This window comes from Periplaneta americana, chromosome 11 (assembly GCF_040183065.1).
Source record: "Periplaneta americana isolate PAMFEO1 chromosome 11, P.americana_PAMFEO1_priV1, whole genome shotgun sequence".
Taxonomy (NCBI): Eukaryota; Metazoa; Arthropoda; class Insecta; order Blattodea; family Blattidae; genus Periplaneta; species Periplaneta americana.
In genome coordinates, this window is record NC_091127.1 from 36,049,836 (window position 1) to 36,067,274 (window position 17,439).

Below are 17,439 nucleotides of genomic sequence, written 5' to 3' on the forward strand. Positions count from 1 at the left end.
GTGCACTCTGGATAGTCTCTGACGAAATAATGACGAGTCCAGTGGAAAATAAATAAATGTTATGTTTTATTTAACGACGCTCGCAACTGCAGAGGTTATATCAGCATCGCCGGATGTGCCGGAATTTTGTCCCGCAGGAGTTCTTTTACATGCCAGTAAATCTACTGACATGAGCCTGTCGCATTTAAGCACACTTAAATGCCATCGACCTGGCCCGGGATCGAACCCGCAACCTTGGGCATAGAAGGCCAGCGCTATACCAACTTGCCAACCAGGTCGACTGGGTCCAGTGGAAAAACACATTTACCGGTACTCCAAATTTAGTAATTTTTATATTTTAATTGAATCTGGCAGTGAAAGTTGATATCTTTAAGATCCCCTAATCATACAGGGGGGGAAAAACTCGCTTGGTTCCACATTATACGCATATTAAGGAAAGGCTTAAATGGGAAGAAACTATCATTTCTGCAAGTCTGTAAACGCTCTACTGAAAAATTTGCAAAATGTGACTAAACGTGTTTTTCCCCTGGACCCTTCAAATGGTCTACGTTTCTTAGCACTAGCGACAATACAAGAGCACATTCGTAGAGAGATGACAAATAACAGAAATATTAAGAACCCTGCCATTGGACAAAAAAAAAAAAAAAAGAGTTGTCTATCAAGCTAAGGCCCATAGTTCGTTATCAACATCGTTGTATAGCTCCATGACATACATTTTTTAGTGCGCACAAATCAAATGCTCCTACCTGTCAGACTGAAGAAGGGTTTAAGTCGTGTAGAACAAAGACGTCATGCAGGAGTCGATAATGGAAGCAATGTTTTGAATGTTGCCTGCCTATAGTCTGATGCATGTCCCCATCCCTCAACCTTACACTCACGCTCATAGCTTGCTAGTTAACTGGACGCAGTAGTTAGTTCCAACATCATCTACCTTCAGATTTCTGGAAAACTATTTCCTCACAACAAATAACAAAAGAGATATAATGGCGTCTAACATGATTCTTTAATACTCAGAGCATGATCTTTTAAGTTTCAATTTAAGAAAAAAAGAATCCAGTAGCTAGGAGAAATAAATCATATCTTCTGAACAAAAATTCCGATTTTATATTCATTGTAAGATACCCGATGTTTCTCTAATGATGGAGATAATCACGAGACTTATGCACTGTAGTGGCCATTATAAATCATGAGAATCTCTACTTTATGATCAATCAGAAACTTGTGACATTTATCACAACTCAAAAATAACAAATGTGATAATGTGATGTAATTTTTCAAGAAAATGTTATATTAAAATATGGTAGGAAACCAACTACATTACCAAGTAAATAAATAGAACATATTAAAAAATAATAAAGAACTTATTTGACTAAGTATATCCCAGAACCAGTATGGTGAAGGAAAAAATATACTCAATTATGTGTTAAATTAAAGTTCCCTTCAAAAGTTTATTCTGATTTTATTTTCCATCGTGGTCATGTCAGTTTTCAAATATTTTAATTTTACAGATAGAATGAATGGAAAGATTATAGTCTGTTTGCTTCTGACATAAAAATCAATTCACTAAAATGTTGAAAATATGATTCAGTTGAGTAACAAACATTACTGGTATCTTGCTAAATTAAACTTAATTTCAAGTATAATTACTTATAATATGGGAAATTTTATTTTATTCTAGTCGTAGCCTAAGTATAGTATACTCAAGTACAGGTTTTAAGTTGCATAACCACTTTTCCTTCTACTTTCCACAACGAATTCTATGTGTAACCAAGGTGGGAATTAATGGGGGGAGATTTGTCTTCCTGTTGGAAAGTTATCCTCCACTCATAAACTCATATTAACATCCCTGCCAGGGATAAATTCTATCCCCCTCACAAAATATAATTGTTTTGAGTATACTTTATAAAATATAAAGTATGCAAAGAAAATTATATTGATATATTATCATCACTGGCAAGCCAACAACAATCAACACCTTAGGAATTACACATCTTATCTTAAGTTTGCTCAGGGATATTATTATTATTATTATTATTATTATTATTATTATTATTATTATTATTATTATTATTATTAATATGACTAAGATGCAAGACAAGCCACTCAGTGCGACCAAACGTTGAGCCCTAAAATTGTGATCCAGTCATGATATCGAGGTGAGTTTATTCATTACTTTATTATTCTAACTTCCAATGTTTACGTTTCATTACAGTAATGTCAACAGAAATAATAATAATAATAATGATAATAATAATAATAATAATAATAATAATAATAATAATTTTATGAATGGTATTCTCTATCTAGGATTGTATTCCACCCACATCAGAAATCTTAATTCGCATCCTGTGTGTAACAAATTGTCTGTAATTGTTTATTAATGTATTCAGTCTATTAAATAATATTTTCAGCATATATAAAAAAACAAACCAATCATCCTCCTCTCTAATATTTAATAATTGAGCCCTTTTAGGGTTCCTAAAAAAAGAATATTTTGCTATTTTAATTAAAGTACATAACCGGTATGTTTGTTTTTTTTTTCGACTTCATTGATTTAAAAATAAATATATTTGATTGTGTGAATTTGAAATAATCAGTACAGTACCAAACAATTATTATTATTATTATTATTATTATTATTATTATTATTATTATTATTATTATTATTATTTTTCCATTATGAAAGAACCACTGCCGAAAAAATGTTTTACATAATGTTAGAACTCAATATAAATTTAGAATTTCTCATAAGATATTACTTGAGAAATCTGTGGTTGATATTAAGCCTTGATATTTCTTGAGAAGGAAAATAATCCCCACTAAATATAGAGTTTACTTCTTTCTATAAAACAAAATGGTCAGCTTTTCCATTTTCAGATGTCGATGTTATAAAATTTCTAGCAAATTGCTATGAAGCTGTATCCTTAAAAAAAACTGTAAACATTTTTTTACTGAACTTGATATTCAGTCATTATTACGCAAGAGAGTTTATTAAAAGAAGTAGGCGTACTGCGTATTAACTTTCACAATCTTAATCCTTCTCGTTAATAATCAGCTGCAGCTAGATAGAACATCTTCATTCATATGGTTTTTATACGTCCAGTGAATCATTTACAAAATAATACCTACCATATTCGCTGACCTTGAAAAGTGATTTTTTTCTTCCTCGTTTTAATTTTCTAAATTTATATATTATCATTTTCATTTATCTTGTTAAATTACTTAATTTATATAAAATTACTCGACCTCATTTTTTATTATTTTATAATTAATTACGAAGTCAATTGTCACCTCCCACACACTTTTGTGTTATTCTCAGTACTGTTTTATTTTCCGTAAGTGTGTAAACCTCATGGAAAACGTTGGTGCTGCCTTGAAGTTATATTCATCCCTAACAATAATTCTACTACGTGATAATTTCAGAAAATTTTCCTTGGGCAGGAATGGGATGAAACAAATGGAGAGATTGGGGAGTTATTGAACTGTGCATATTTTATAGTGAAACTTCTTGATTATGCATAATGCATTTTGAAGAAAAAATATTTCATAACTCGTTTCAAAAACGAAAGTAAAAAGAAAAGGAAGGAAGAAAAAGAGAAAGAAAACAAAGTAAAGTAAAATAGTATTTAGTACTTATAATTTAAGTTTGTACACAAGTACAAGCTTCTAAAGTAAAGAGATTCTTATTTTGGGAAGAGAGTCGCTAATGCTTAAATTGATCAACATAAAAAGTGGATCAAGTCCATGAGACATACCTAGTTTTGAGAAAATAAGACTTAACTGGACTACTGTATCTAATTTCACTAGCAATAGCTTTGTTGCTCCATTCTCAAATTCTACATTTATAAAATATAAAAAATTGTGATGTTAATTGATGCAACACTATGGCTCAAAACATCGTGAACAAATAATTTGAGCCAAAAATGACTGGTGTCACCTACCGGCGAATGCTTGGAATTAAAACTTGATCCATTACTGCTCGAAAAAGATCAAACTTCAGATAATCAGAAAATGAATTAAACTCAATTTATGAAAATTTGTGACTTGATCAACTTTACTTCTGATGACTCAAAAAGCAGGGCCTTATTACTTTTTTAATTAGTTTTCTGAAGTCAAACTTAATATAAATGCTTTGAAATTAAAATACAACAATTTAGACACACCTAAAATCGTAGGAGAGGAGAAAAATGACCACTTTCGGGATTTCTTAACTGTTTCCAATTGCAGGAAAACGTAATATCTGCTCCCTCTAGTTCAATTCAATATTATATCCTGACTTTCATTCCAAATATCATATATCAAGATATGTGTTGAACTTTTATCATATTATTTAAACAGTTAAATAAGCAAAAAAGAAGGTCAGTTAAACATATTGATATCTATTTTAAATTCAAGGAGACTATTACCGATATACATTTTATTTTTATTTCCGAAGAGCAAAAATGTTACAAGGTTCAGAAGATATTTTTCTGCATATATAAGCCGCATGCAAATAATCTTAATTGCAGTTCAAAATTTAGGCAAACATTTTGTCTGCAGTTGTGAATTTTCTCTTGTTCAACAAGATTGGTAAATCTAAACAGGTTGGTTCCAAAGAAAAAGATACGTCAGCAATTCGTATAACCTCTTCAGTTCTGATTGAACTTTCCAAATTTTAATACATTTCTTGTGTCAAAGCAGCATATTTGCTTAACAGAATATAGCCGTAGGAGTTGCAAGGGAAAGAAAGAACCATTAATACTTGTTTTTACTTTTGTGTCAAGAATGCAATAGATGCCCAAAATAATGATACTCACTAAGTAACCTATTCTGCTTCTTTATGCACTTAAATATCAACTTATGTTGAATTCGTTAATTCGGCTATGTTTAACTAATAAAATGGGTCTCTAATACAGTCCACCAACATCAATGCAACGAATTCTACGAAGTGGATATTATAAATAGTGATAAGATGATCTTGAAACTATTCACGAACATATTAGGAGAAAAAATCATTTCAGCAATCTCGAACTAGAACTGCCCGTAATTTTACCGGTAACATTTTATTTCTCATGATAAAATGTAAAAAGAACAAAATTTACATATAAAGAAGGGCGATAATCAGTGCTTTTCTTCTGGAGAAAATTGTGGTGGAATTCTGTATAGAATATTGTATAATGATTACTGAACAGTACACGGGAATTTCGTCATTTTTAACCTCATTTTCGTCCAAGACTTTAAGGGCCATATTCATAGACATTCTTAGCGCGGGCTTCCGGTGGATGATCAGCGAACTAACGTTTTTCATATCCATAAACCAGTGTTAGCGATATTATAAGATATATGAATCCTGTACAAGTAATCAGTTGATAGCCGGGGCTAGTTTAGCACGCTCATAACCTAGGCTAGCGAAATGTCTATGCATAGCACCCTAAAGGGCTAAGCGGAATTCAAAGAAAAATTATGTTAAAACATAGTTATTGAAACATTTTTCAGTTCCACGACGCAAAAATACAACAAAATGTGCCTGAACACCATTCTGGCACGTTCTATCAGAAAAAAAAAAGCACTGGCCAATAACCCATTACCTTCTCATCAATATTCTGGGTTTGAAACTTATTTTAATTTATGTAATGTTAAATGCAACAATTTTGTATTCGAGACTGAGAATTCGACATTTTTCTGGCAAATCATAAAATAGTGGTAGTAGTAGTAGTAGTAGTAGTAGTAGTAATAGTAGTAGTCTTGGTCACTCTGCAGGGAAGCATAAGGCCTTCATGAAAGCACGTCATTGTACTCTATTGTTTGCCAATGCTTTAATTTCTTTCCAGCTTTTCCCTGCCTGTTTAGCCTCATCTCTAATTGTGTTGCTCCATGTTATTTTAGGTCTTGCTCTTCATCTGTTAAGTCCTTGGGAGTTCCAATCCAGAGCCATTTTAGTGATGTTATTATTTTCTCTCCTTAGTACATGCCCAATCCACTTCCGTTTTCTGAATTTGATTTCTTTGCTGATCTGCTCTTCTCCAGAGTTCCTTATTAGTTATAATCTCTGGCCACCAATTACCCATGATGTTCCCCAAGCAACGATTTATAAAGACTTGCAATTTCTTTCAAATTTGTTTCATTGCCTTCCAAGTTTCGCACCCATATAGTAAAATCGACTTTACATTTGAGTTAAATAATTTTAATTAAAGTTTTGAGGAGATTTGCTTCGACCTCCAAATCGATTTCAATTTAATAAAGGCATGTCTTGCTTTCTTTATTTTGGCATTTACATCTTCATCTGAACCACCATTCACAGAAATTATACTTCCCAGATATGTAAATTCATTTGTAGCTTCAATTACTTCTTCTAATATAAGAGCAGAATCTACTCTATTATAAATTCTCATTTCTTTTGTTTTGTGTTTACTCATTTCAAAACCAGCATTAAGGTACGATCACACGTCGCTACTTTTGCAGCGATGCAGTACAAAAAACTGCGCAACTCTTGTACTGCGACGTGTGAACAACGGTGCAACCCGAAAAGTAGCGGCTGCCGAACCTGCTGCCCGCTACTTTTCCATGCTGCGCGCAACTTAAAAGTAGCGAAGTGTGAACAGGGTTCTCAGGGTTGCAGCCGCAGCATTTTTGATATAGGTTTTGTTGAAACTTTCGCTGCGGTTGCAACCAGTGTTACCACCTAAATGTGCCAATGATACTTTTATTGCTTGGATATATTTTAATGTTAAATGTGATGAAAATAAATTATTTGTAACAGTTATTAAATACACAACACAGTCTGAGCATAATTGCTGAGGATATAATTCATTTTTTAAATTTTCCGTAGCGTAGTTCCAAACAGGAGGTTTGCCAACATTGATTACGTGAATATACTGTTGGTTATTATTTAAGTATATAGGCGTTTTTAAAAGCTTTATAGTAAAAATAATGTCAATTTCTGAATACTAGATACGACAGAAAAGCAAATAATAGATAAGGGAGCTTTCGCATGAGTTTCTTAATAATGCGAACATAACCACAAAATGTATATTGAGAAGTCAATACGGAGATGGAAACCTGCAGCATGACTGCGGCTGCAAAAGTAGTGCCTTGCGTGTGAACAGACTCGCAACCTCCAGTTGCAACTTTTGCAGCACTCGGGTTGCGCAGCACGAAAAGTAGCATGCAGTGCGCTACTTTTGGCTTACGTGTGAACACGACACGCAACTTTTGCAGCTGCAGTATAAAAGTAGCGATGCAAAAGTAGCGACGTGTGACCGTACCTTTAGGTGCCAATTTACGCAAGTCATGAAGCTTGGTATTTATATCTGAAAATCTATGAGCTAATAAGCATACATCATTGGCATATTCTAAACTTTCTAGTCTTGCATTTAAACCCCACTGAATGCCACGACGTCTTTTACTACTTAGCATTCATTATGTCATCCATAACCAGAATAAACGATAGTGGGGACAACAGGCAACCTTGTTTAACTCCTCTTTCCGTACTAAGGCAAATCATAAAAAGTTTAATAATGAGAAATTACACAGTATCCACAACTACTGCAGAGAACTATTCAGGTGCAGCAGAAAATAATATGAGTCCCATCCTTAACCATAGATCTAAATTAAAGGAAAAGAATGCAGGGAAAATGTCGCAAAAAAAAAAAAACTGGACAATCCGAGGAGGAATTTGTATTTCAGAGAGGTAAAGAATTGGCACCAGACAGAATGAATGGACTAACACTATTGTATATCGGTAAACTATTGTGTTTAAGATATTGACATGTTTAATACCGTATTTCATAAAAAAAAAGAACAGAAAGTTTACTTTAAATCATTAGGGGCTGTATTCATAGACATTCTTAGCGCGGGCTTCCAGTGGATGATCAGCGAACTAACGTTTTTCGTATTCATAAACTAGTGTTAGCGATGTGATATATGAATCCTGTACAAGTAATCAGTCGATAGCCGGGGCTAGTTTAGCACGCTCGTAGCACGGGCTAGTGAAATGTCTATGAATAGCACCTTAGTAGTTTGTCGATTGTCTGAATTTTTTTTAACAATGATATGCAAAATTTGGAGTATACACGCATTGTGAGAGAGGCAGATGAACAAAATAACACCACACCATGAAAGTCTCCATAACGATTCAGACGCTTCTGCCACCGGAAGGGGAAACTTAAAAAAAAAAAAGTATGTATGTCTGTATGCACAGTGTTCTGCCCAAGAGCAAGTCTTTAACTGCAAACCCAGCATTTCCCTTTCTTGCTTTCCTCTTAATCTCCCCATATAATACCTTAATGCTGTCTATCAACTGATATCTTTTACCCCGAACTCTCGTCCCGTTCACCATTCCTTAAGCATCGCAAATTAACAAATTAGGCCTACACCAAAATAATTAAAACAAAAAAAAAGTAAAAAATAAAATAAAATAAAATAAATAAAAAGCCAATCACCGCACTCACACACCTACTGGCACTTATGCCAGAAATAGTGTCATATACAGAATGTAAATATATTTTTATTATTATTTATGTACAATGGCTGGAGAGGGCATCCTGCGCGTATAAGACCCTAAAACGGCCTCTGGCTCAAAGCCAGTAAAGTCAATAAACATCAAAAACAACAACCTTCATTTATATAATTTATTTCTATACATCATAACTTTGCTTGCCCCAGATGTTGTACTGTCTGAAGCTTGTAAATAATACGTCATATTTTGTAACAAATAAGTACAGTACTACCGGTTTCAGCTCAGCTTACTGTTGAAAGTGAGGTCACCACTGCCGATGTTTACATGAGAACTTCGGTAACTGCAGAAAGTTGAGACGCCGGGTCATAAGCATTATATTGTTCGTGTCGCATGTTACATTGTGTATGGACCAAACAATATTAAGGCTGCTTTAGATGAAGGCGATATTATTTGAAGCAAGAATGGAACTGATTTCTTTAAGTAGAACAGGATTCTTTGAAGTCTTTCGCATCCTACAATAATATGTAAAGTAAAGTAAGTAAATCCATGGCCCATGAACGACCAAGACCGACCAGCCGGCTGCTGACCTCACGTCCACATGCCGAAGCAGAGGTGGACGATCATCCAACCAGAATGGAGATATCGTGTGGTTAGCACGACCACAATAATATGTATTGTATTTTATTTAATTATAATGCTAACATTATTATTGCTACATACTGGCAGTGTATTATAAATTACAATAACTGATTTTTCTGCTCCTTTTACACCTTTTTTCTAATGGAAGAAGAGCTCTCCCCTTTCTTTATCTCTACAGAATTTCATCCTGCTTTGAGAAATATAAATTTTAGGAGATGGTTTCTTCTTTGGAGCAGTTTCCATATTTTGTCAGAATTCCACTCTCAGTTCCACATTATATTCTGTGTGACAATTCCACACTCACATTGTAAGTTATATTACAAATATGGTTGTATTAAAATGAAACTGAACTTAATTCAATGTACAGCACATTTTCTATTGTAACTAATGTAATCAGTAATGAAATATAAAATGCCTGAACAAATTATAAACACGCAACACAGCTGCAGACAAGGCCTATTGATCATATCCAGACTGACCCACAGACGACAGATCATACGTAGGCTGATAGACTGTTCTTCTACGGCGGCTGTATAATGTATGACTAACAGTTCACGAAGACGCCACCAGTAACGTGAGCTGAAACGGGTAGTACATTATTCACTTGTCTTCTTAATATTCAAATGAATATCATATTTATGTAAATAGAAGTGTTCTAGGTCTGTCTAAAAAGACAATAAAAGAAATTCATTCTCTTCCTCTTAACAATCCGAATATGTTACTAACTTTAATGACCACATTAATTATATCGGCAGGAAAGTATCTACTCTGAATGAAACACTTTCCGTTTTACAAAATTTTACTTCCGAATTATTTTATGAAAAATTAATAATATTTTCTTCAGTTAACTCTTACTGTGAGCGCAGTTTTAAAATTCTTTTTGTTTACGAAAATAAAAATATGTATTTTATTTCATAATAGCACTGTTGCGAATTTACTCACAAATTTTTGTATGTTGGAATTTGATATGTTACTTCGGAATATGTATTATTTAGCTTTCGCGTGTTAAATATTATAGTATCTGGTTCACTAGTTTCAGCCTGTTATGGGCCATCTTCAGAACTAGTTGGTGCTGGTCTTGGCACCTTTTGTTTGCGTTTCTTGTGAGGGTGTGTTTGTATAGTGTAATGTGGAGTCAAAGAGCGTGTATGTTCTGAAATTGAGTTGTGTGTTGAGAACTTCATTTGGATGTGTTTTTGTGTATCTATATATTTCGTATTGTTCTAGTGTGTTTAATTTCTGGCTTTTTGGTTGAACATGTAGAATTTCCATGTCTATGTTTACGTTGCTAGTCAACCAGGTACTATAATTTTTAACACACGAAAGCTAAATAATACATATTCCGAAGTGATATAGTGTTAAAAGTTGTGTAATCAAGATGTATATATCGATATCTTAATATGAAATGGAAGGATTAGGACAATCATTCGCTTAAGCCAGTGTTTTCATCTTTGTACTTTTTTATTTTATGCTTAACTTCTCAAATAAAACGACGAATGCCAAACACCGAACAATTTTTAATTCTGAACTTAGAAGTTTGGAAGTAAGTGAGATAAGAAAGAAGTTAAGCAACATCCAGGAACGAATTGTGTAGTAGTAGGAGTAGTAGCGGCCTAGACTACAGACTGGATTTTAACGTAAATTACCGGTAATGTAGTTAACTGATTATTTATTCTTCAAGATCCAGGAATATATTTAGAGAACAAATTCTGTACTACACATGAAATTGTTTTAAAAAATAACGATACATTAGTTATTAACGCTATACAACATAAAACTAATGAAATATTTTAAAACCCTACATGAACCACAATTACATTTAAGGAAACACTGACTTCAGCCAACGAATCTAGGATATTAGGAAGAAAACTTGCAATGGGATTAAACTGTATGTACATGCACACATGCATACATATACACACAGAAATACATAAATATCAGTTATATAATCAACAGCTAACAAAATTTATATACTTTTCATCTTCTATGTACATAATCTCATTCTTTTTACAAAGAAGAAATTAAAGCTATTTATTACTCTTTTGAGTCCAACTTGGCTCAAAGACAGTTCATAACAAATAGGAACATGCTATAACAACAAAAAATTAGTTTAGAAAAGTGAACATGTACAAATAAAGCTTCTGCCTTCGCTCACAGACGTACAACAAGTTATAAATTAGGCAAAAAATTTAAAACACGTAGATCTAAGTACAAACGCGCAATTTTAAAGTTTCGTAGGTACTTTCACTGAAAGTAAAAATATTCACAGAAAAACAAAATTTATTAACTATGCCTTTTATTCAATTCACCTAATTCACTAATGCACATATTCTTATATTATATCTGATGAAAATAATATTTATAACTATTAATTTTTTAAATATACGAGATGGATAATTGATATATAGACTAATTTATTTGTGACATTACACCAAAAAATACGGTAATACCAACTTCAAAATAAAAGTTGATTAAATGTCATGTCAAAAGTGTAATGAATTTACTAAAGTAAACATATTGGAAACTTCCTTCCCATAAGAAATTGTGGTTGAAAAACTTAACTGGAGTTAATTAGCAGACAAATTAATTGGTACATGTTCACAGATCACTTCATTTCTTACATATATGTGATGTAATATCTCCTATGAGAACAGGAACAGTGTTCTCACATCTAATTTTATGTTTCACAATAGTGAATTACAAAGTGTTGTAATACTTAAATAAAAACATATATACACACACATTTAAATACAAATGAATTTTCTCACGAAGCCCTTTAAACAATCTACAGTCTACAAGCTACCAACAAAGGCTGGTATCATATATCACATGTGAGGGCAAATTCACATACGAGTACATAAATCATAGCTGGTAGTTACCGTATCTTTCAGTCTTTATAGCATTTTAATATGCATTTAAAAACAGGTACTACAAAACGAACGATGACGATTTGAACAATTTTCACTATCATTCGAAATATGGATATTATATGTATCTTTTGCCTTAAGTTCCGAGTGAGTGAATGCCACTTCCTGCTTTAATCTTTTTGAAATATTTCCAATGCTGCAAAAACCAGTGACAAAACTTTATTCACTCAAGTGATCGGTACAAAAAGCAAGAGACACATTACATACATATACAACAGTGAATGTACCTATTCATGTAATACTAGTGAAATATCATTTATAAAAACTATGAGACTCACCAGTCCCCAGTTGCAATAAATTGAGCTTCTATGCCATGGACAAGCGGCTGGAGAGTAGATTAAAGCTCACTTGGCCTACTCACTTCCATGCACAGCAAGAAACAATCAAGCAGTATAATTTTACTATTACATTAAACTCACAAATATGTGAATTGCTAAGTTTGCAGATTATGATTTGTGTGTTCCTCTCTTCTTGTGTTTTTTTTTTTTTTTTTTCCTTAAGGGGCGGTTTCGGTCAAAATGATTTGTGTGTTTCTCTCTTCCTTTCTTTATTTTTTTCTTTTAATGGGATATGTCAATCAAAATGGTAAAAAATCACAAAAAAATATATATATATTGTGTCATTTAACGTTACATAATTTCAAGAACAAACCCTCAAAATTTGAGGGCCTAATTCGACCCTGATTAAGGTCATAAGGAGCATAAAGTACTGAAAACAATACAATGTTTAGCTTTGCCCGCATTTTTCCCTAACTTACATTTTTCAATATTTATGTACCGTTTTCTCAGGAATCATTTTAAGTAAGTGCGTGAAACTTTGCATGCTAGCTATTATTGAGTAGACTCATTTTATCTTGCAAAAGAATTGTGAAATATGCTCTCTTTTGTTTTTTACATTACAAACAAGAACGATTTGTAATCCAAATTTTTTTTAACAAAATTAAAAATTTTATAAAAGATAAAGGAGAAAAACATGGAGAAATCTCTGCATAATATGTTATATCTGTGCTTTCCTATTAAGCAGAAAAAAATTCAGGTTGTTTCATTAACAGTTTCCATAAAAAAAAGGTATATATGCATAGTGACGCATGATTTTTTTTAACTATTAAAAAAATAAAAAACTGAATGCATAATTTTTTTTTTAATCACAGACCATTACCATAAAATTAGAAATTAATATGTAAAATTTCGTAATTCTAAGTGTAACACATTATAAGACATTAATGATTTTCTGAAATCTTGCATTTTGACCTAAGTCTCTCTCCTTCATACGAAAGGTAGCTATTCTATTGTGGCGCAATAAAGCATTCATGACAGGCTATTATTACGATTTACTTGCAACTTAAGTGTCATGTCCATTGTTATTGGTGGGTCGGAAAAATAAAATGTACCATCTGTATGAAAAATTGAACTTTCTCCTTTAATTAGCTTCTTTAAGTCTATGTATCTTGCAATGGCTAAAAAAACTGAAGAAAACAGTTTTAATAATGAAACAAAAACAAGAAGTGAATGAAAAATTCCGAATAAGAGAATTTATTACTATGCTGGCGTGAGATTGTGGATTAGGAGTGTAATGTGCCCGCGATATCAACAGAATCAAGATGAAGGTAGACAAATTTGTACGGAACTGTGACAGCTTAATAGTGTCTCCTTGAAAGGAAAATCTAAAAAAAAAATAAATAAATAAATAAATAAACCACTCCACAAGTATAGTTAACTTGCATGTATAGTCTCCTTTACAGTGTTTCAACCAAATATGAGCAGAGGAAATATTTATTGTTCATGGTTATACCTAGAAATTCACGTTTCCCCCCCCCTCCCCCAACAAGGCATTGGGATTAGAACAGATCTTAATACCTTTAATCCTGTTTTTTGGAAATTTTTGCAACTGTTTTGCTACATGTCTGAAATGTGTTTCTTCATTCTATATTGTTTCAGCCAGTTTTTGGACCATGACTCCCCTATTATTCTCTTCCATTTCTCCGCATTTCTTGCTGTTGCCTTCTAAGTCATAATATGGGATTTTGTAACATGTTATTTTTTACGGTGTGGGGTTGTCAGCCCCACGACCAACCCCAAACCTGGAGGACCAGATCATTTGTTATCGGGGTTACTTCTTCTAGCCTTTGGAGAGCCAACTCCATACACTACAAGACAGAAGCACCCCAGGTATTTTATTTCCCCAGTACCCACCATATCTGGTAAGCATTCCCCTATTTGCCACCTGGGGAGACGCCCGATGGGAGACCGGCAACTCCACACACGAATTGTATTTTTTCTTTACCTTAATCGAAGTTTCTAATTAAATGTATGGTACAGATTTTTCATTTGATAAAGCAATGCTTTACAACAACATCGTTAAATCTTGGAATAAAACAATATGAATCCTAAAACATAACATGAACGTTAAATTAAAAGTTAAGTTAGGAAGATTTATTATGTTTAAGGATGTTGAGCAAATACATTTCTGATTTCTTTTTAATTAGTCAAAACACTTTGAAGCAATGTGCATTTAGCAGATTTAATGTGAGAACAGATATTAATTTAAATAAATGACACGTAGCACACTATCTAAATGTAATAAATGTATGCAGTTACAATTCTATAATTACTTTATTAAATTGCTCTTGTAGGACAAAGAGGAACACACAAATTCTATTTTAATAGCCATACGTCATGTATACTTCAGCAAAGAGCACAAAGTATTTCTAATTGGCTGGTGGCAGAAAAATAAGATTACATTTTGCAGATAAAGCATTTTAAAATGTAGCAAATACTGAAAAACACGGTAGTGGTAACTACACCAGGTTAGAAAACATAGCTCTACAAACACTCTGGAAACATGACAGACATCATGCAGTCTAACGAAAATCTAGCTGCCTGAGCCACTATCTTAGAAAGATCAAAGCCCAGATAACTACCATGCAAAAAATTAGTAAACTCGAAACGAAAATACAAACATTCCAAACATATTAAATAAAACACTTTCGAGCACATAAAATAATTTAAATACATAGAACCAAATGAGGATATGTAGAAATAAATATAATAATCATTGGGTATATCTAAATTAAATTTTAAATATATACACAAAGCAATAATTTAAATTTATAAAATACTTCAATAAAAATAATTATCTCTTTCCTATTTAAAATCTTATCGAGCATCAATTTTAGCCTCAGTAATAAATCCTACACTTTAATATAAGGTGGGTGATCATTTTTCAGAGTCTTATTTCACTGATCCAGCAGTGACTTCAAAATTGTATAATACATTTCTGTCGAAGCACATCTCTTTAACTGTTCTTGAAATGTTCTCTATTCTCAAACATCTAGTGACAGCACTTTAGCAATGCAGGTATGTAATTAAATCCTCTCACACAAATGTTCTCTTTAAAAAAAAAGAGAACAGAATACTGGTGATACATAGATTGTCCTTCGCAGACAACTACAGGAACTCTTTCATACTAATAACCCTGAGGAAGACATAAAACCACAGCACACTCCCGAATCAAAATGTCCCAAACTGTACTCTCTAACCTGACCTGGTCCTGTCCTGACTTGTTTGCACCTTCTTAAATTACTCATCCACACATCTTTAAATTATTAGATCTAAGGAAAGTTATCTGCAAAGAGAAAGAAAGAGAAAAACAAATTAACATAGTTCAAATACAGCATACTAAAAATATATAAAATATTACATGAAATAAGTACTGTCCATTACTCAGGAGAAGACGAGCGGAAAGAATGTGACCTTCTTGACTATCGCTGCTGATTATTATAAACATCGCTCAGATAAGCATCCCAGTAGCCAGGTTATTACTCGTACAGGAAACATGCGTAACAATGCGTATGGAAATTAAAGCTAAGTTGAACAGAAGGAGACCTAATGTTTCCGCTTACTGCAGTACAAATATTTCACGTATTGTCGTACGTTATCTGTTCACATCCCTTCCTCCTCAGTCCGCTCTCATCTTCTCCTGAGTCACCGACAGTAAATATGAAAGTGACAGTACTAGAGACAGGCAAAATATGAAATTTCATATTTTAAACCATTCCTGCTAGAAGTATGAGAACAAGAATTTTCACAATTCACGATTTGGAGAATACAATTAAAGCCAAAAATATTTTGGTAAAATTTTCATATTTCATAAAAAACTTAATATTTTTTCATATTTTGGACAAATTTTTATCCTCTATTAATATTTCTGTAACTACCAATGGACAGGACTTTCCAACTATTATAAGGAAACGATAGAGATGTTTTCCAGGACAAACACTTGAAAAACCCAAGCCACCCATTCCACCGACATTCCGGTATACCCAGACAATTGAAATCTCCAAAATGTTTCTCTTGAGAGCCACTTAACTCGCAGTGTTAATGAATTCGAGAAGCCAAAACAAATACGTGGTTACTATTGTATCTTTGCTCATTCTTTAGAATCCACTAAAGGTCTCTTCAGTGTTGCCATGTCTACTTGTACACGTGTAAATTAATGTATGAAATGATTTCTATCAACGATTTTGCTGTCTACTTAATATTTCCTCTTTTTGCAACTTCATGAGTTTTTCCTTCATACAAAACAATATTAAACTGAGAGAAGGAATAAAATTTACCAGAAAATAGAGCAAAGTTACTTGTGTTGTACTGTAACCAGTGTTGAGTTCAGCCAATGTAAGAATTTTTTTGTTTTGTTCAGTGTACAGAATTGAGTAAAAATCTAGTTATTGTATTCAATTGATTTGATTTTACTGATAAATTGTTTAATTATGCAGATTCATTGTATTTTATTTGGTAACAAATTAAACATAGACAAAACTGTGAATCTGTAAAGACTTATTTTGTAAATAATGATGTAAACCTGCTTAAAATGGTTTAGAAACGAAGAAGTTTTTTTCAGCACTGAAATAATATTTATTTCATATTTTGACAAAATTTTCTTCATAATGTGCCAGTCTCTATAGATTATCACTTTATCTCACTAAGTAGGTATATAAAAATCATAAAATGCGTGTTATGCAATTACTGATAGATGGTCATTTGACAAAATTACGTTTAATTTTCTTAAAATCAGAAAAATGTGAAATTATTAATTAAGAATAATTTGATGGCATTCGAGTAAAGCGGGTTAAGTCATTTTTTTGTGCAAATAAAGAGTTTTGATCCCAAGGAGAATACACAAGTTAAATTCTACAAGTGAGTGTGCAAAAAACAAAAGAATTCTAGCATTTCAAAACTCATTTTATGACTTTACCCCAAACACCATAGAATTTTTTTGTTTACTGTAAATACTTTAACTAACAACGAATGTTTTAAAAATACTTCAATAGATAAACACATAACATTTTAAACCTGAATGTAAATAACACGACACAGTATAACTTCTGAAAGTAGTAAGCTGCACTGCTACTTTTTCTTATGAAATGAAATTTTAAGC

At 32.6% G+C, this 17,439-nt stretch overlaps 1 protein-coding gene across 5 annotated transcripts in view; it reads right to left on the bottom strand.

The window, feature by feature from the left end:
- LOC138708925 (trehalase-like) overlaps window positions 1–17,439 on the bottom strand; it is a 409,827-nt gene that overhangs the window by 25,613 nt on the left and 366,775 nt on the right. For 2 of the 5 annotated variants that reach the window (XM_069839286.1, XM_069839285.1), the window contains one exon: window positions 8,596–9,655. The exons of 2 other annotated variants lie outside the window; for them this stretch is intronic. In XM_069839286.1, coding sequence (XP_069695387.1) covers window positions 9,433–9,655 — 223 coding nt within the window. In that variant the 3' untranslated portion in view covers window positions 8,596–9,432. Of the gene's footprint in view, window positions 1–8,595; window positions 9,656–11,017; window positions 15,628–17,439 lie in introns of those variants that run through there. One more of the 5 variants, XM_069839289.1, reaches the window with a different exon arrangement.